At 44.7% G+C, this 20,220-nt stretch overlaps 1 protein-coding gene across 2 annotated transcripts; it reads left to right on the top strand.

Moving 5' to 3' along the window:
- The first annotated feature begins 13,587 nt into the window (after positions 1-13,587).
- On the top strand, positions 13,588-19,932 carry Phf24 (PHD finger protein 24). Of its 2 annotated transcripts, XM_035438977.1 has the most exons (8): positions 13,588-13,635; positions 13,747-13,965; positions 14,660-14,845; positions 18,046-18,124; positions 18,433-18,638; positions 18,962-19,122; positions 19,411-19,506; positions 19,836-19,932. In XM_035438977.1, exons 1-8 carry the CDS (start codon positions 13,588-13,590, stop codon positions 19,930-19,932), a joined length of 1,092 nt encoding a protein of 363 aa, XP_035294868.1. The 2 variants fall into 2 exon arrangements, with proteins under 2 accessions (XP_035294868.1, XP_035294867.1); XM_035438976.1 differs by having other exon boundaries at positions 13,588-13,965.
- The last annotated feature ends 288 nt before the right edge of the window (positions 19,933-20,220 follow it).

Genomic DNA, 20,220 nt, shown 5'->3' with positions numbered 1-20,220 from the left:
TCTAGTATTGAGTAAACATTACATTTCAAAACTTGTCAGAATAGTGCCTGAGCACAGCCTGAGTCAGAATGTGTGTTACCGGGCAGCCTTAATCTTCTCAAAAATGCTTCAATGGAAAATAAAGGAGAATGCCCCTTGCCTGCCTGAGTAAGCACAAATAGGTATGGATGTCTCAGCCTTGGCTCCTCCATAGATTCTCTGACCACATTCTAACTGCTCTCTTCTTCCAGCATTACCCATGTATTTTCTAAATGCTTCCCTTTCTTGGAACATAGATAATAAAACCTCCCCAAGTCCATTTCCCACACTCCTTGTTTTCTCCCAGTACACCTGTTCCTAAGTGGTTCATATGCATGCTAATAGTCTCCCATCTCTTCAGCTATAGTATCCGTTGCCTCTCTAGCAATGCTTCTTCATTCCCCAAATTTACTTATTCATATCTGATGGGAACATCATTATCTACTCAATCCCTCGATCTTAATGACCAAGTTCTGACTGGAATTGCTCTACCAGCTTTGGACCAAGAAGCTTGGGCTGTCAGTGTCCATCTGGAGACACGATTATTGGTTCCATTATAGCATCTCGCAACTCTCCACCCACCTTCCAGCAATCCCCTCAGGTCTGCGCACATCCTAAGTGCTGCTGACTTGCCAGTGCTATGCTGCATAAGTAGGAAAGTTCTTGTCCTTAAGGAGTTTGCATATAATCAGTCCCATTCCTTCACTTGTTTACTAATAATTCGGAGTGCAGGAAAAGTATTAGGGAAATCATAGGCTTTGTATGGCAGTCAGTATGGAGTGTGTCATTTTCCCGGGTGCCATTGACAACTGACTGCTAAGGTGTGTTTCTACAAGCAGCCACATTCCAACCTCCCTTGCCAAAGTTCCTTTGGGCCTTGTGTTTTGAGTAAACTGGCCACATGCTCTCTTGCCTTCCTATGCTAGTCATATATTTGGATAACACATTACAAGTTCCAAGGCCCTTTACATATAATGATCTCTGATTTTGAAAACATTTCCTGTTACTATGGTCTTCTCACTGGAACATTAAGTAGATTAATGGCTCATCCTCTTTTTCTTGATTGTGTCTAAGCTTATGTCTCCCATAGATGAGGCCCCAGTGATTACTACAATTACTATCTGCCAGATCTTAGGTTGAGGGAAAGAGTTTCGTGTTGCAAAACTTCAAAACAAAGGTCACAGGGTGCACTCACTGCTCAGCCCTGGGGTTTATCAGGACTGTCTCTCATCATTCTGACCCAGCTCCTCCCTCCCTCTCCCCTCTTCCCTGAATTCAAATGAATATTCTCTTTTAAGCAAATATTTTAAGCATACTACATCAAACCATTCTTTGAGCTGATGCTAATTCATATGTGAATGCAGATTTCCTTGCCTATTTCTATCCAGCGCCCAAGCTGGCTTCATAGCTCTAAGTCATGATGGAGTCCCCATATAGCTCCATGCTTGGCATGTGTTTTTACCTCTTCCTGGAATGCTTTTTTTTTTTTCCTCATCCACTGGGTTAACTCCCACTCGTCTTCAAAATTTAGCTCCAGCAACACCTTTTTTTTTTAATCCTACACGTATGCCCCCTACACATGCACATACTCTCTACATCCTCACAGGCTGAGATCCCATTTGTTCATCCTACCAACAGCTATTAGCACTCGATTTGTGCCTAACACATAGTAGGCTGCACACACACACACACACACACACACACACACACACACACACACACACACACAATGTTTATAGACACAATAAGCAAGTGAATGGTAATAATTAAAGTGTAATAACTGCATAAGTAGAGCTGAATCTGTGCTTGGGGATCTAGGAGCAGAAAACAGGGAGTGCCTCTCCATCTTGCTGGAAAAATTCACTTGCTGAGTGCAATCACAGCAGCCAATCACTGCCGATGTGATGTTCCTTAACTGTTGCTCTGCTTCTGTGGGAAGTCAGAGCTGTAGCTTTTAATGAAGGCAGCCCAATCCCCCAGAGGCTAAAGATCATGCCATCATTTTGTTCTCGTGTATATTAAAGCTTTGTGAGCTTTCAGTAAATATTAAGCAGCAGCAGGATGTCCCTCCTGCCTCGTTGCCTTGAGCTGAGGCCAGGAAGACAGTTTTACTCATCTTTAGCCTGTCTGCTTCTTAGAAAGTCCTGAAAATCCGCAGTTTGGATGACTGTGTCTTCCCAAATAGGCAGAAGTGGATGGAAGGAGATGGTGAGGCAGACCTTCAAGGTCTACAGACATAAGAACTGAAACCAGTCTGTAGGTTACTGCGAAGCGACCGACAACTAGAAACGGACTCCAATGATACTGAATTGAGAGATTGGATTCCTAAAGCAACAGGCAGAGAACAACTGGACGGCTTGGGGCTTGGGTTGCCTCAAAGACCTACAGAGGGTAAGGGAATTCTTCATGATAGCTGTTGCTTAAGTTCTTCAGGTTGGTGCTGATATGTGTGGTGAGCTCAGGGTCTGTGCTCAGATATTTTCACCACGATTCCTAGCAATCACAAAAGTACAGTTAAGAAGTAGCAACAAAAACAATTGTATGGTTGGGGGTCGCCACAGCATGAGGAACTGTATTAAAGGGTTGCAGCATTAGTTGAGAACCAATGCCCTAAATTGATTTTTACAGACCAGTTCTGTTGCTTTTCTGTACATTTGTAACTTTACTCTTCTGTTGTTAAGTGTGTAGCTTCCTGAGGTTCTTGGCTAGTCCTTCAGATACATGCTTCTAGAAACAAATCAACCAGTTAAAATTCTACGCTTGAATGCACAATGCTGCTCCTGCTCAAGTTTTCCGGCTCAAACCCAGGACCAAGGAGATGCATTTTCAAGCCTCCTTCTTATGCCTCTAACAAACTGCCCTCCTGTGGGCCAAGCTCTAGTCAACAGGACACAGAATAAGTGCCACAGACTTGGAAATGGTGGTTTCTCCTGTCTTACTATTGTGGTTGTGAAAACTGGCTAAATTCCAAAATTTCATCCCTCTCATTTGTAGACAGATAGTGGCAGAGACTGCCCTTTGTGAGCAGAAAATCACTCACAGTTGCTGTGTGGTAGGTGTTCTTACCACAGAGCCCTGACTCAGTGTTCCGGATCTACCTCTGAGGGGCAGCACTGGCATGTGACACACTGATTGTAGTTTGTAGGACTGAGTTCCAGAGACTTGTTCTCATCAAAGTTTTGGTCAGATCTGCCTTTGTTTTCATCAGTTCTTAGTTCTGGGAATTAAATCTAGGAGCCCAGGTGTTAGATAAGTTCCCTACTACTGAGCAACATCCCCAGCCCTCTTCGGTTTTTGAGACTGAGTTTTGCTAAGTTGCCCAGGCTAGCCTTGGATCCACTTCACAGTCCAGGCTGACTTTGAGCTTGTGGTTTCTCTGCCTCAGAATTCTGAGCAGCTGGGATTATAGGCCTGCATAAGCAAGCCAAGATTCTGGGTCAACATTGGTGAAAAGAAAGGATACTGGAGCTAGGGGGTGGTGCACACCTTTGATCCCAGCACTGGGGAGGCAGAGGTGTAAGTTTGAGGCCAACCTGGTCTGCAAAAGGAGTTCCCAGATACCCAGAGCTGTTACACAAACCCTGTCTTGAAAAACAAAAAGAAGGAAAGAATACTGATACCACGTCTGAAACAAACTTATTTGGCCCAGTCATCTCTGCAACATTCATGTTCTATGAAAGGAAGTGGGAGCCATCTAGATTTTTCTACCTTTTATTTTCATTTCTTTTTCCACGAGCTCAACCCCCTCTCTCATCTATCATGTATCTAACTAGCTGTCATCCATCCATCCATCCATCCATCCATCCATCCATCATCTCCTTCCTTCTCTCCCTCTGTAGACCGGCTGTCCTCAAACTCACAGTGGCCCTCCTGCCTCAGCCTCTCAAATGCTGGGATTACATGTTTGCCACTACTTTAACTTTCAAACATCCATCGGCCTGCTTCTTCACACTTAGGGGTTTTCATTGCCTGTTCCGGCCTAGGAAAGCCCTCATAACCTCCAGAAAATCCCTTTTAATTGCTCTTGGGCCTTCCAAACAGCGTTCATTCCTATACAAAGGATCCGGCTCAAGTGAGTAAATGTACTTTACGGTAGCCTGCTGAATAAGGAAACTCCTACCGATTCGGAGGGTTGCCCCTCAGCCTCTCCACAGCCACAAATCTTTATAGAGAGTGCCTGGGAAGAGAGATTCCCTTGCTGCCTTTGCCTTCCCTATTTCTTTGCCAGCTCCTGCTGTGGTGCAAAACCTCTCCACTCCCACTGCTTTGCCCTTATAAATAATCCCATTGCATTTAAGTAGGTGCTCTGCAAAAATGGGTGTGTCTTGCACACACATTCTAAGCTGCCCACATATTCGTTCTGCTTGACAAATACATCTAAACAGCCTTCTCTTGATGGAAAAAAAAATTCTGATCTTTGCCATTTTCCTTTCCTCCTGTTCATACAGTCAGATAGCTGGGCTTGCCCACATGCTATCTCCCACCCTGATAGTCACATCATTCCTGAGACAACATCTGCCTATCCCCTTTTCATTCTTGTTAGAGAAGGAAGAAAAAAGATTCCACCCACCAACCAAAGAAGTAGTCATTAAGAATAATTTGTGAAATCTTTGACTTCCTTTTAAGTTGCTCTTCTTCCTAGGGCTTTCTTGCAGCACAGGAGAGATCAGGCTTTCTCACCAGGCGTTCCTTTCACCCATCACTAATCAGCGCCACTTGTTTCTCCAGGAATTAGAGCTTATTGTGCTAATTTCTCAAACACCACAGGTGCACGTCTCATCTATTTCAGCACACTCGCTTTTAATCAAGGTGTCTTTTGTAGTCCTCTTCATTAAACATTAAGATTTAGCCATATTCTTAAGGCTTAATTCTGTTGTGTCCTCACAGTTTGTAATCAAATCATAGCCATGTCATTTCAAAATGATGGAAAAAAAATGGCTTGAGGTCTTGTTTGGATCTTAATGGCTTCCTGTTAAATGAATCATCTGAAGCAAAAAGAATAGCTGTGTTCAAAGAAATTATGGCAAAGAGTATTATGTTATTTACTTTTTATATTTGATTATTTTCATAGTTTGTGTAAGCTTCTGTCTTCATAAAAGTTTCCCCCACAAATAAACTCCCAAAACCGTTGCAGAGACTTCATTACCACCTGAGCTATCTTGATAGCTTCACAGAGAGAAAGTGGTTTCCTAACATGGAGCAGTGGGCGAAAGCAGAGCTGCATTGTTGGGAGGTCTCTGTGGTCCAGACGCTAATACACTGTTGATGAGTCACTCATATGTAGAGTGATGCTCCTAACGGCAGAGCTTATTCACTATCCCTTATTATGTCATCAGAAAAAGCCAAAAAGCCAGATGCACATACTGCTTCTCTCCTTGTGAAGCAATGCTGGAAATTGAGTTTAGTATGTTCTGGATCCCCAAATAAATGTTTCCCCCTGTGTTTCAGCCCATGCTTTCTAATAAACATAAAAAGTCTCATCACTGCTTTCAAATCTTCAGACATGACCTCTAAGAAACAGGCTCCTCCTATCTGTTGGAGAGCTGGTGCTTTTGCTATAGCCCAGGGGCCATGTGGATACAACCAAGCTCTGGTGTTTTGCAATCTGTTATGGGGGTGGGGGGAGGATGGCTTTTACTATTTGTTACAAATGTAACTGTATATTATACTTGCTATGCATTTCAACCTACTTGTTATCTCCTGGAGTTTTTGACATAGACTTTCCCTGCCCCCAGAATCCAGCTAATTCACTATTTGGGAACCATTGCTCTCATCTTTGTGTTTAAAAAATTAAATCAAATTTTTATAGTTTGTCTACTAAGTTATTTTGTAGTTTCTTACTGAAATCATTTCTTCCCTCTTACCATTGTTACAATGTTTTAGTGAGCTGGAAGGGCATGGTAGTACACACCTTTAATCTGACTCAGGAGGCAGAGTCAGGGGCCATCTTCTAAGTCAAGGCCAGCCTGGAGTCCCAGGGCTACATAGAAAGACCTGTCTCAACAAAAAAAGGAGGCATTAGTACATGTTCTTTAAAACTGGTTTTAAAAGAATCAGTCTGTTGTGTAGAACAGTTTTTCTCCTTCCATTCTCTCTTACTTCATCCTTTTCTTTTTCCTTTTCTCCACTTCTCCCACCATCATTTCCCCTCTAAAAATACAAATCCAGGAGCTGGAAGGGCAGCTCAGAGGTTAAGAACACTGGCTGCTCTTCACAGGTCCTGAGTTCAATCCCAGCAACCACATGGTGGCTCACAACCATCCATAATGAGATCTGGTGCCCTCTTCTGCCATTCAGGCATATATGCAGCCAGAACACTGTGTACATAATAAACAAATCTTTTTAAACAAAATACAGATCCATTCTCTTTACCATTTTTGAAGCCAGCAATTGAACACGGTCTCACTAGACTAGCATTAAAGTACCCATCCGCAGGGGAGCATAGCTCTCTGGAGGCTCCAAGGGTACACTGGCTCTCTTACCCTTTCCCCAGCTTCTCAAATCCACCTGCATTACTTGGCTCATGGCCCTCTCTGTCTTTCCAAAGCCAACTGTAGTCTTTCACATCTTTCCCTTGTCCCATTACAGAGTAGGCATACTTTGGCCAGTCTGTCTCTGGTAGACCTCCCATTCACACACTGTTAGAAGTCTCGGCTGTCAAAAGCAGAGTTTTCCTTATATCCTTGTGTTTACAGGGCCATCTTTAAAGCAAAAGGAAGAGTGGGGTAGAGTGCTTAAGGAACATGCACAACACCCTGGGCTCCGTCCCAGAGCTGCCAAAGAAAAAGAAGCAGAATTCTTCAACAACAAAAAAAAATACTTGTACCTAGCCATGGTGGTGCACGCCTTTACTCCCAGCACTTGGAAGGCAGAGGCGGATGGACCTCTGTGGGTTTGAGGTCAGCCTGGTCTACAAAGCAAGTTCCAAGAAAGCCAAAGCCATTACACAGAGAAACCCTGCATCAAATACATAAAGAATGAATTAAATGAAATGTCTCAAAAGACATTTATATAGAAAATAAACACATAAAAAAAAACTGTTTGCCATGCTTTGTCACCAGGAAATACAAATCTAAGCTGCATTGAGATTCACCTTACCACAGAATGAAAACAATTAACAAATGCTGGCATGGATATTGGGTCATTAATCCAGCCGCTATGGAAATAAGTGCACAGGTTTCAAAAAGAAAGGAAGGAAGGAAGGAAGGAAGGAAGAAAGAAAGAAAACTAAATAAGGTTGCCATATCGTCCACTCCTGGGTTATGTACCCGAAGGGACATAAAATCAGAATACACCAAAGATAACTAAGCCAAGCATAGTGAAATGTACCTGTAATACCAGAACTCAGGAAGCTATCATAGGAGGACCCCAACATCCAGGCCAGCCTTAGAAGAAAGAATGAGTTTCATACCAGCCTGGGCTACACAGGGACTCTATCTCAAAATAAACAAACAAAAAAGTAGAGATATCTGTGCATCATTTTTTGTTATTTGTTGACAGGGTGTAAACAGAGGTTTCTGTCCTGCCTCATCCTGCAGCCATTAAATCCCAAATAAACACACAGAGGCTTATATTAATTATAAACTGTTTGGCCTATTGATCAGTCTTATTACTAACTAGCTCTTACAACTTAAATTATCCATAATTCTTGTCTATCTTTAGCCACATGGCTTGGTACCTTTTCTCACTAAGGCATCCTCATCTTGCTTCCTCAGAGTATGGCTGGTGACTCTGGCTCTGTCTTTCCTCTTCCCAGAATTCTCCTAGTCTGGTAGCCCCACCTGTACTTCCTGCCTGGCTACTGGCCAATCAGCGTTTTATTAAACCAATCCGAGTAACAAATCTTTACAGTGTGCAAGAGCGTTATCCCATATCAGACAGAGTCTCACTGTTAGACTTGACTGGTCGGGAGCTACTGTGTAGACCAGGCAGGCCTCAAACTCACAGAGCTCGGGAGCCTCTGCCTCCTGAGCCCCGGGGATTAAAGGTGTGCACCCCATGCCCAGCCACACTCATGTTTATTGTGGCGCTCTTCGCAGTAGTCAAATTATTGGATGCCCATCCACAAATGAATGGGGAATGACATGTGGCATTTAAACACAATAGAATTTTACTCAGTCATCAGGCAGAGTGAAACATTTATAGGAAGATAAGTAGAACTGGAGACCATCAAGCTAAACAAATAAGACAGACTTAGATGACGCTTCATGTCTTCTCTAATATGCAGAGTATAGACTTCTACAAACCACGTGGAAGTAGAGGGGGAATTATTAATAAAGAAGAGGTGACCAATGGGAGAAGGGATGAGAAAGCAAACAAGGGTGAATATGTTCAAAGTACCTTCTGTTACATATATGAAAAATAATGGAATCAATTACCTTGTACAATTAATAGTCACTAAACATTTTTTTGATAATTCTAAATCACTATAGAGAATCATTATCAGGGTAGTTTGGGGTTTTGTCTGAGAATTATCAGGAACCATAACTTATAGTAAAAAATTATTCCTTATAAAATGTACTTCTTTTTTTTCTGGCTCTGGGCCTTTTTTCTTTTTTCTTTTATTTTCTTTCTTTCTTTTTTTGGTTTTTTTTATCACTTTTAATCACTGTTTCTAAAAATGTACTTCTTATTCTGGGTTGCAATAAAAAAAATCAAAAATAGGGTTGGTATAACACCTTGCCTTCCTGAGGCCATGTGTCCCATCTCCAGCACCACAAAATAGGAAGGAAAGGAAGGAAGGAAGGAAAGGCTGATAGAATTTTTAATTAAAAACCACCAGGCGTTGGTGGTTCACACCTTTAATCCCAGCACTCGGGAGGCAGAGGCAGGTGGATCTCTGTAAGTTCGAGGCCAGGCTGGTCTACAGAGCAAGTTCCAGGCCAGGCTCCAAAGCAATACAGAGAAACCCTGTCTCAAAGAAGCAAAAAACAAAAAACAAAAAAAAAAAGAAAAAGAAAAAAGAAAAAAAAACCATCCCACTGTATTGCAGGAAATCAGTGGATCTGTAATATAAAATTGTTTGTATTGAAAATAGCAATGACGGGGCCTGGAAAGATGGCTCAGTGGTGGAGAACACTGGCTGCTCTTCCAGAGCACAGGGTTTGATTTCTAGCACCCACATGGTGACTGACAACTGATTGTAACTCCAGTTCCAGAGGACCTGACGCCCTCTCCTGGCCTCTTCGGGCAATGTATGTATAGTACACAGACATACATGCAGACATAACACTTACACACATAAAATAAAAAGAAATAAATCTCTTTCAAAAAGAAAAATAGCAGGGAAGTGTTGTGTGTCAATTAAGCATTTCTCCTCTTGATGTATCTTGGGGACTTGCCTTCCTACCTAACATAGAGCACAGCTACTGCCACCCCCAGTGACACACCTCCTCCATCAAGGCCACATCTGCCAACTGGGAACCAAATACTCAGACATATGGGACTGTGGGGGCCACTCTCATTCAAAGACCACAGATCCTGTCAGAATTTTGTGATGTGCCCCATTCATTAATAGGCTTGCATATTTTAACATCTTTCCAAGGCAACACACCTGCGTCTCAGAGATTTTCACGCTCTTGAGTCTTCCCTGTCCCGCGCTGTCCATTTCTTTTTCTTTTTAATGTTACAAACAAAGCATCTTTTTTAAATTAGATTTTTCTTTACTTGCATGGGGGGGAGCAGGGTGTGCTTGTAGGTGCAGGTGCCTGTGGACCCAGCAGGAATCCCATCCATTAGAAATGAAGTTAGAGGCATCCGTGAGCTGCCACACATGGGTGCTGGGAACGAAGCTTGGATCCTTTGCAAGAGCAGTATGATCTCTCCAGCCCCTGATACTTATTTTTGTTAGAAAGGAGGAAAGTATTTTTAATCAGAATTTACTTTGAGGGCCTGGAGAGGTGGCTCAGAGGTTAAGAACACTTGCTGCTCTTCCAGAGGTCCTGGGCTGAATTCCCAGCACCCACATAATGATTCACAGCCATCTGTACTGTATTTTAGAGACTCTGATACCCTTTTCTGACTTCTGAGGACACCAGGCATACAGGTGGTACCAGACTTACATGTGATCAGAACACTCATAAAAATAAATTTATTTTTAAAAAGAATATACTTTGATTTCCTAGACCAGTGCTTCTCAACCTTCCTAATGTCATGCACTTCAATATAGTTCCTCATGTTGTGGTGATCTCTAATCATGAAGTTACTCCATTGCTACTTCATAACAGTAATTTTGCTACTGTTATGAGTCATAATGTAAATATCTGATCCGTGACCCCTGTGAAAGGGTCATTTGACCACAAGAGCTCATGACTCACAGCTTGAGAACCATTGTCCTGGATCTTTTCAATAAACTTTTGCCACCAACCTGTAAGACAGTCACAGGAAGCATTCTTTAATTTTACATGGCAGGGTTTTTTACCCTTTGGAGTTTTATCTTAAATTTTATAAATTAACTAACATGGAAGAGGCAGGTCTTCTCACTTTAATCAATTCAAGAATATGGGTTTCTGTCAGGTATGGTGGCACACACCATGAATCCCAGCACTCGGGAGGCAGAAGAAGGAAGATCTCTGTGAGTTTGAGGCCAGCCTGGTCTACATAGTGAGTTCCAGGACAGCCAAGGCTACATAATGAGACCTCATCTCAAAGGAAAAAAGAGAGAGAGTATGAGAATATGTGGATTTGCTTGGTAACAGAGTTGCAGAGTAGAAAATTGCACCACTGTGGTGCATACAAGCAATAAATATTTTTGGAAAGAATATGTGGCTGTCACCTGGTATGGTACATAGTAAGGTTTTATTTGGAACAGCAAGACTTCTTGACAATTAACTGAAAAGATTTGGCTTGGGTTCTCTCTCTCTCTCTCTCTCTCTCTCTCTCTCTCTCTCTCTCTCTCTCTCTGTGTGTGTGTGTGTGTGTGTGTGTGTGTGGGTGGGTGGGTGTGTGTGTGGGTGGGTGTGTGTGTGTGCCAGAGACCAACTTTGGGTGTCATCCTTAGTAGCTTTCCACCTTGTTTTTTGAGACAGTGTCTTCCTCCGCAGCCCAAGCTGGCTCTGAACTCAACATCAGTCATCTTGCTTCAGCCCCCAGAGTACTAGAATTATAGGCACCAGCCACCATGCCTGGCTTTGAAAATGTTGGTTAGCATCTGTTATGTTCCACATGCCTCAGTAGGGTAGAGATAGGTATTGTGCAGGGTGAAATAGTCAGAGGAAGTTGACATTGATCAGGTAATCATCTCATGAAACACAAAGTGAGGAGTGTTAAGTACTTAGAGCAAAGAGCTTGGTTCTGGGAGCACTGGAGTCTGCAGTGACTTCCCCAAAGAAATGGCACTTGAGCAAGCTGGAAAGAGGAGACAGTAGTTGTGGTGCTCATGTTTCCCAGAAATAAAGAAAGCATGTCAAATAAAGACCGGGGCAGGGCTAGTAGAGCTTGGAACACAGACAAGAGACGGGAAGTCTGAATGTATGGTGCCTCATAAGCAATGGAAAAAGCACAGATTTGAGGAATCTGCCCCAAAAAGCTATAGAAAGCCCTTGAAAACACTGTTGCTGCTGTAGATGTTCCTGAGTCCCAGCATTCCTTAACCCTTCGTGCACAGAGTCCAGTGACTCCACTAACTCATTTCCAATTCTCTGGCTAGTACTTCTGTTCCTCTAGTCTACCTAAAACTGCCATCTACCATTTTGTCCTTCAGCCAATTAGTTACCAGTTTATTCCTAAAATTCCCTCAACCTATTTCCATGCCGACAAATGCACTCAGTATCATACCTGCTCTTGCTTCAGTTCAAGCCCTTAACCTCTGGCCCAGGCTAGTAGAGTAGTCTTCTAATTGTCTCTACCTTGCCTTTTACCCACTACTGCCTGTTCCCCCAAATAAACTGAAGATACTGTCTCACACATTCCCAGAGGTCCACTGTGTGATAGTGTGGTGTCACACATTTTTTATTCCTTAAAACTAGCTGGATTGACATAGTTTGTACCATAAAGTTTACTCATTTAAACTGTAACACTAAAGTATTTTAGCACATGCACCGTTATGCAATCATCACCACACTCCAACATTAGAACATCTTTGTTGCCCCCCAAATAAGGCCACACCCATTATCAGCCACACCCACCCACAAGCTCTCCACAGACTTAGGGAAGCACCAATCTATTTTATTTCCCTAGATTTACTGGACATTTCACATGGATGGAATCACGGAACCTCTGCTCTCACACGAATATCTCCTTTCAAGGCTCATCTGTATTTAGTGTATGTCAACACTTTTTTGTGAGAGAAGGATATTCCATTATGTAGATAGGTGACATCTGTTTATCCAGTCTCAGCCTTCTTTGAGTAGTCCTGGAGTTTTGGTTGCTTCTTGGGAGTCTGATGCTTAATAGCGTGAGTGGTGAGATGCTATCCATCTCCATTTCCTGTGAGTGCTTAGTGCCTTGAACATGGCACTGTTCAATAAGCCTTGATTAGAGTATGTCAGGGACAAGGTTAAAGTGGACTGTTGCTCTGCTTAGAGCAAGCGTTGCTCAGCCATCTTCAATGAGGCTGGCTCTTCAGAGTAGGAAGGAGTAGACTAGCTTTGGTGTACTTACTTTCCAATGCTGTACTGTGTTCCTGCAGAGAAGGACAGGGATAGTACTCCTTTTAACTTGTGAAAAGTTGTGGACCTTATTGAAGAGTATAAAAGCAAAGGTGAAAACGTGAGCATGTCATTAATAAAGTCTTAGAAGAGCAAAAGGCACCAACCATAGAGCTTGAATAGACCCATTGCCTGTGAGTGAGAGACCCACAGAGGGGGCCGAAGGGTGTAAGTGACCTTGACCACATACATGGAACTGACAGTTTCCTGACTGCCTGATTCAAGTCTTCTAAAAATAAAAATTCATTCACTCTGGCTTGAAAATTACAGCACTTGAGAAGTCCACCCTGGGTGGACTGTTCACAGTACTTACTGGAGTACTTACTTTCTTTCAATCAGAAAACCTGAAATGTATTATGTCTCCTTTTAGGAAAGAGAAAAAACTGGAGTCCCAACCACCTCAAAGTAGCAGAGACCTGATGCCACTGGGCTAGACCAGCTCTCCAATAACAAGGCTGACAGTTACCACGTGTATATAATACTCTCTACTTAATAAGCACTGCTTTTCTTCTTTCTTGTTTGTGGGGCGTGTGTGTGTGTGTGTGTGTGTGTGTGTGTGTGTGTGTGTGTGTTTGTGTGTGTGTATGTGTGTGTGTGTGTGTGTATGCGCGCGAGCATGTACACGCGTGCGCAGACACACGTTTTGCTGAGGTCAAACTCGGGACCTTAAGCATGCAGTACAAAGCTCTCTACTGTGGAGGTATATGCCCCGCCCAAGTTCATTTTCTTGTGTTATTTTCATGAAAGCCCTGTGAAGTGTACTGAACAGATAGCCCTCATTCCTCAGATGGGAAAAGTCAGGAGCAGAACCAAGTGGGGTCTTCTGACTTCCTAGCACATGCTCTTTCTCATATGCCTTGCTACACTATTTAATAGTACCTGCCTTTGCCATCAACAGATAACTGGTTTTCTCCACAGAGCCATGGGGGTGTTGATGTCCAAGCGGCAGACGGTAGAGCAGGTGCAGAAGGTGAGCTTGGCTGTGTCAGCCTTCAAGGATGGGCTACGGGACAGGCCTTCCCTTAGACGTGGGGGTGATCTACCAGGGTCCCGCCGTGGCACTGTGGAGGGCTCTGTTCAGGAAGTACAGGAAGAAAAAGAAGCAGAGACCAGTGCCCCTGTAGTCCAGGAAGAGACCAGTATCAACCGTGCAGCCTGGGAGCGGCTCCGAGATGGGCGTGGAGTTGAGCCTGAGGAGTTTGACAGGACCAGTCGATTCACACCCCCTGCCTTCATCCGACCCACCCGGAAGCTGGATGATGACAAACCTCCAGATATCTGCTTGGATCCCCGGGAGCCTGTGAGTGTTCTGTTAAGGCAGTATTCCCCTACCCTAGACTTTATAAAGATCGAAGAACAGGACAAGGAAAGCTAGGTGTGGTTGAGATGAGACTCAGAACCAGAAGATGGAGTTGGGTTCAGAACAGTCCTTTCCCCACAAGACAGGCTTAAATGTGTCTCAATGTAGAGTGTTTGCCTTGCATGCTCAAGTCCCTGTGTTCTATCCCCAGTACCACAAAGGAAACAATATGCCATATGAATAAAATACTAGGTATAGCTTGGATTAGTCAAAGTGAAAGACTTGGACTTTTGAGTGGGAAGGAATAACAACATGACAGATCTTGTACTAACCTATCAGCTATGGATTCTCAACCACAGAGGGCACTAACCCTTGTAGGGGACATTTGGGAAATTGAGAGGGGGGAACTGGGGTAAGATACAATAGCTGGCATATAGTAGCAAGACAGCTTGGGGGTGTTAAATGTCATATAATGCTTGGGACAATCACACATATTATTCCCCATGAAATGCTAATTGTATCCCTGTTCAGAAACATAGTAACAGTGCCCTAAGCAGCTAGAAGAGCTTCCTGGTTGTTGTCCACCAAGAAGAACACTCTTACACCTTAGCCATGGCTCCTGAGACACCCAGTCCCATGCAGCAGACATAGAATCTCGCTATCTGTACCTTCAAATCCTGTTCATTCCTGCCAGGTTGTCAACGATGAGATGTGTGATATCTGCGAAGTCTGGACTGCTGAGAGCCTCTTCCCATGCAGAGTCTGCACCAGGGTTTTCCACGACGGTTGCCTGCGCCGCATGGGCTACCTCCAAGGAGACAGTGCAGCGGATGTGACAGAGATGGCCCATACAGAAACAGGCTGGAGCTGCTACTACTGTGTGAGTCTCGACTGTGGGACAGCAGGAAAACTTGGCATCCTTTCCAGAGGCCCAGTCTTAAAAAAAAAATGACTGTTTCTAAGCAGTGACTTGAGGGGTTTCCTAATAGTGCAAGCAAGGGTCCTAGAACTAGATAATCAGTTCTTTGTTATGAGATTCATTATATGGCACTTAAAAAATAATATGCCAGTAGCACACAGGCCCAGTTGTAACCTACCAGAACTTGCCAGGTGTGTTCCAGGGGGAGCATGGGAAGAACAAGCCTAACAGATGAAAAGTATTTCTGCATAGGGCAGGGATGGATTCTCTGAAAGCCTGTAGGTGTCATTCCTGGTACTCACCTGAAAATTCATCCTGGTGTCCTGAACAGTGCTCCCAGCAGAGGTAGATTTCTGTCACAGGAAAATGCTTTGTCTTGATGTCCTCACTTGACCTACTGCCTGTTAGGAGCTTTTGTTCTCATCTCTGAAGTGATCATTATGTGAATTAAATAGCAAAGCTGTATTGATTCAGATCTCTGCAACTATATATAAACGCCTCCCAGCTCTTACTGGCAGAAAGAATCTAAGGTTTCCATTGAAAGCCAGATTCATAGTCACTTATCACCATGCCTAAGTAGAATCCTGGCCTTTGTCTCCTGCTGTGCTGTGCTGTCCTGCAGATGGCTACACTACTCTCTGATCCAGTGTAGGAGCATCTGGTGACTGTCTTCTTCCGCTTCCTGCAGAAAGCAGACGTGTGCTACTTTCGGACTCTCCACCTATGACTGAACTATAAAATCAAGTCTGGAAGTTACTTCCAGCCACTGAATACCTCCTCACTAGAATACACCACAGAAAACCCTGCTCCCCTGTCCTCTCCATCCTTGCCTCCCTTCCCTTCTCCCCCTCCCCGACACACACAAACACTACCATCAGCTCCAGCATGGGCCTGGGTCAACAGTCTCTTTGCTACATTCTGGGAATGCTCTGCTTTCTTCCCAGCTCTATGAGGATCCTGCCATCACTGCCACCACCTCTATCGGCTTTTTACAAAGACTTCCTCCCAGTTCCCCTCCTTTCACAATGATACTTCTTAAACCATTTCACTGTCTCCTGACTCCCTGCCCCTCCAGCCTGACCGCTGCAGTCAGCACCTTACTGAATTAGCTTGTACTGAAGTCATCAGTAATCTCCTAATTGTGGAGTCCGATGACCTCTTCTCAGGTGTTTTCTTAGCTTTTCTGAATAAAGTATTTAACACTTTCTTATTTCCTTTTCTTTCTCTTGGCATTTGTTTTCTAGAATTTATAGAATAAATGGAAACTAGAGATATAACAAATAATAAAACCCGGCCACACATATATTACCACTGTTAATACCACTCCTACATCATGCCACCGTGTTTGCTTGGCATCCATTACTCCCGGTCTCTTCCGGTCTTCTTTGACGGTTCTTTCTCAGCTCCCTTGGTTTGTTTCAGCTCTAGGTGCTGTACTCCTCAAGAATATTCCAGTGTCTTTCTCACTGTGTTTGCTGTCTTTGAGTGACTTCATCCTGTAACCCACTACCTGAACATTCATGATTCCCATATCTGTGTCCAGACTTAAATTTCCTGTCGGGGGTGGGGGGTGGGGGGTGGGGGGGGAGGGCTTTCCATCTTGATGTCTCATCAGAATGCTCAGAATGCCCCAAATGAACTCATCTTTCTGCCTAAACCTGCTCTTTCTCCATTCCTTATCCCTGAATAGTAATATCATTTTCCAGTTCCCCATCCCTGCTCTTCCCTGGCCCTCATCCCTCATAGCCCCTCCCTGCTCTCATGTCTGGGTTTAGACACTCATTTTTTCTTACCTATTCCATTGCAACAGCCACATAACTGCTCTCTGGCCACCAGATTTCTCCCCTCTAACCCATTTCCCTACAGCAGTCAGATATCTGACCATGACAACCACCCTTCTGTGCCTCCCCATTGTCCTTAGAATGGAGGCCTAAGTCACGGCCATCTGAGGAGCTTCACAATTCTTTACCTGTTTTGCTTTCTCCTTTCACTCCCTTCACATTCACATGCAGCAGCCACACCAAACATCAGATATCACAGTGCTGTGCACATAGCAAATGCTCAACAGGTGTTTATTGAAAAAGTCATGGGATTCTTTGTGGAACTCATAAATGAGTACTCATAAGATGATTGCATCTGCTCTTGGCTGGTATTTTAGGAGAAAAGTTAACTATTACAAAGAACTTTCATTCTCTAATTTTTTAATTTTTAATTTACTATTTATTTATTTGGTTTTTCAACACAGGGTTCCTCTGTATAGCCCTGACTGTCCTGAAACTCACTCTGTAGACCAGGCTGGCCTCGCACTCAAAGAGATCCACCTGCCTCTGCCTGTCAAGTGCTGGGATTAAAGACTGCACCACCACCACCCTACAAAGAACTCAAACTCGGTAGTTTAAAGACCGCATAGTAATGCTAACAAAATAAGGGCTCAGTACTTCCTGGTAATTAAAACTTCTGTGACACCATAAAAATTTATTTTATTTAGGAACATTTCGAAACCATTCTAAAACCACTTAAAGCTGCACAGCCCACTAGAAGCAGGGCCATTTGCTTTTATGAATAAAATGTGCTCTAAGCACAGCCAATGCTTATAAAATAAATACATGTTGAGTGCCTGATGGGTGAGGTCAGGATCAACAGTGCCAAGTACTCAGGGTCTCTTTATGCCCTGCAGCAGCTTTGTGAGATACTTCTGTGACATCCTTCCATTTGCTCACAGGGTAACTGCTGGTATTTTGCAGGCGGTGGTGGTGCACGCCTTTAATCCCAGCACTGGGCAGGCAAAGGCAGGCAGATCTCTGTGAGTTTGAGGCCAGCCTAGTCTACAAAGCTTCACAGAGAAACCCTGACTCAAAAAATCAAAAGAAAAGAAAGGAAGGAAGGAAGAAAGGTAAGAAGGAAGGAAGGAAGATGGGCAGTATTTTACTAAAGGGACTCAGCTAGAGTCAGTATCTGGGTTCCAGGGAGGGTTCTTGCTAAAGTCAGACAACTCAGAGCAAATCTTCCCCTTCTCTGGGGCCTTAATTCTCCTTGACTGTGAGAGGGGGACTGGGACCAGGTGATTCTGCCGGAGGAAACATTTCCCTCCCTCTTTACCCCAGGCTTCTCATTTGTCACTGACCTGTGTGGCCACTAACTCCACTTTTACTTTCTCTCAGGACAACCTTAACCTGCTGCTTACGGAGGAGGAGATGTACAGCCTCACAGAGACCTTTCAGCGGTGTAAAGTCATCCCTGGTAAGGCCAGCAGGTGCTGCGGAGAAGGAGGGACCAGCCACCTTCCCTTTGGCCCTTTCTGGGATAAACAGGGGTGAAAAGAGTATTCAGGATTTGGGGAGTAGATGTGAATGAGTCCTTGTTCCTGGGAACAAGGTGCCTTCAGGGGCACCCACTTCCATCACAGCTTCCCTGAGCTCTCCTGCCTAAGGGGAGCATAACTCAACAAGAACTGGGACTGTGGGGGCACTGAGGGTGCCTTTGGAGGTGAGTGAAGTTGTTCAAGGCTGAGGAAGGGTGGGCATAGCCAGCAAGGATGCCTCCCACAGATTGCTCCCTGACACTGGAGGACTTCGTGCGCTACCGCCACCAAGCAGCAAAGCGAGGGGATAGCAACAGGGCCCTGAGTGATGAACAGGAGGAACAGGCAGCCCGCCAATTTGCAGCCTTGGACCCTGAACATCGAGGCCACATAGAGTGGTCAGACTTCTTGTCCCATGAATCTCTCCTACTGCTGCAGCAGCTGCGTCCCCAGGTGAGGAGCAGCGGTAATGAATATCCATGGGTGACAGAGGCCTCAGATGCATGCTGGACACCTTAGAGGAGCATTGGGAATGGTCTAAACAAGGGCATCAGGAAAGGGTTCCAGTCCATCCAGTGATAGATGACCAGTGGCCAGAGCTGATGAGACTACTGGAGAAGTTTGGTTTTCACTGGACTCCCCTGAAAATGTCAGGTGATCAAAAAAGGCTCTGGGAGCATCTAAGGAGGGTAGCAAAGGTTAGGTCATGGAACACAATTCTCTAGTTTTCAAGATATTTTCTCCTTCAAGACCGTAACTTATTTATTCTTCCTCAGAACTCTCTACTGAGGCTTCTCACCGTCAAGGAGAGGGAACGAGCCCGAGCAACCTTCCTGGCACGGGGCAGTGGGAACACCATCAGTGAGGCAGAGTGCCACCAGGCCCGGCACTCTTGGTTCTGTAAACGCCTTGCAGAGGCTCCTTCTTGCAGCGTCAGGTCTGCTCCTCATCAGCCCTGCCCCTCTTAGCCCTTCCTCTTCCTTTTTCCATCCGGAGATCTTGGTGTATACAGCATGTGCTTCTTCCTCCTCCAATGGGCAGCAGATCCCCCCCGTGAACGAGGTCGAGGACAGCGATTCTCCTGGTAGCATATAGGGCAGCCTCTGTCCTAGACTGTGCTACCCCGTGTCTGGGTCCATGGGTTCCCCAGAGTTTGGGAGAGATGGGTCAGGGCCTTTTGTTGTTCTGCTCCTAACATACGGTTGCATGTTCTGGTGACTGGCAGCATCAGCCATGTGGGTCCCATAGCAGACAGCAGCCCAGCTGGCAGCAGTAACAAGAGTGAAGATAAGGTCCCACTGTCCACAGAGCAGGAGTCCAGGTAAGCTGACCCTCCTCTTGGCTGTATATGGCCTCTGCCTGCACTGCCACAATATTCCCTATAAACAAAAGGAGGCATTGCCACTTTCACCCCCCAAATAGCAAGTGACCCACCCTAGAAACCAGGCCCCAAAAGGACACATTTCACCCCAGGTCTCTAGGGCCAGACAGCTGATCTAGCTTTGTAGCACAGCCCACCCTAACCATGTTAGTCATGAGGCAAGCTTCCCTGAGTTTCATCTAGCCCAGGGTAGCCTGACACTGGGATTGGGTCTTGCGAGCCTTCGGGCTCTGTATCCAGCCTAGCAAACCTGTTCTCTCCCTCTGCAGATATGTGGACTGGCCCACCTTTCTAAGAGAGAATGTCATCTACATCTTGGCTGCTCGTCCTAACAGTGGAGCGATTCACCTGAAGCCCCCAGGATAGTGTGGGGCAGAGAAGCTCAGTGCTGGGACGGTGGCATCTTCTCCCTCCTCTCCTTTTTCTTTCCTCAAACAATCTCTGGCACTGAGACTCACAGGAATGGGGCACTGCCAGCATCTTAATTTGTCATTAAGTTTTATGGCACTGAAGCCACCGTTCCCCTCAAAACAGAGGCAGTATGTGTATTGCCACACTGAGAAGCCCTGAGAGCTGTGGCATCATCACCTGCTACTGGACCACCTCCTACCCTCACATTGTAAAACTACCTGCCACCACATGCATTCATATGTG

The sequence above is a fragment of the Cricetulus griseus genome, chromosome 2, assembly GCF_003668045.3.
Source record: "Cricetulus griseus strain 17A/GY chromosome 2, alternate assembly CriGri-PICRH-1.0, whole genome shotgun sequence".
In the NCBI taxonomy this organism is placed as follows: domain Eukaryota; kingdom Metazoa; phylum Chordata; class Mammalia; order Rodentia; family Cricetidae; genus Cricetulus; species Cricetulus griseus.
The sequence above is the reverse complement of the archived record's forward strand: the minus strand, read 5'-3'. Positions and strand labels throughout refer to the sequence as shown.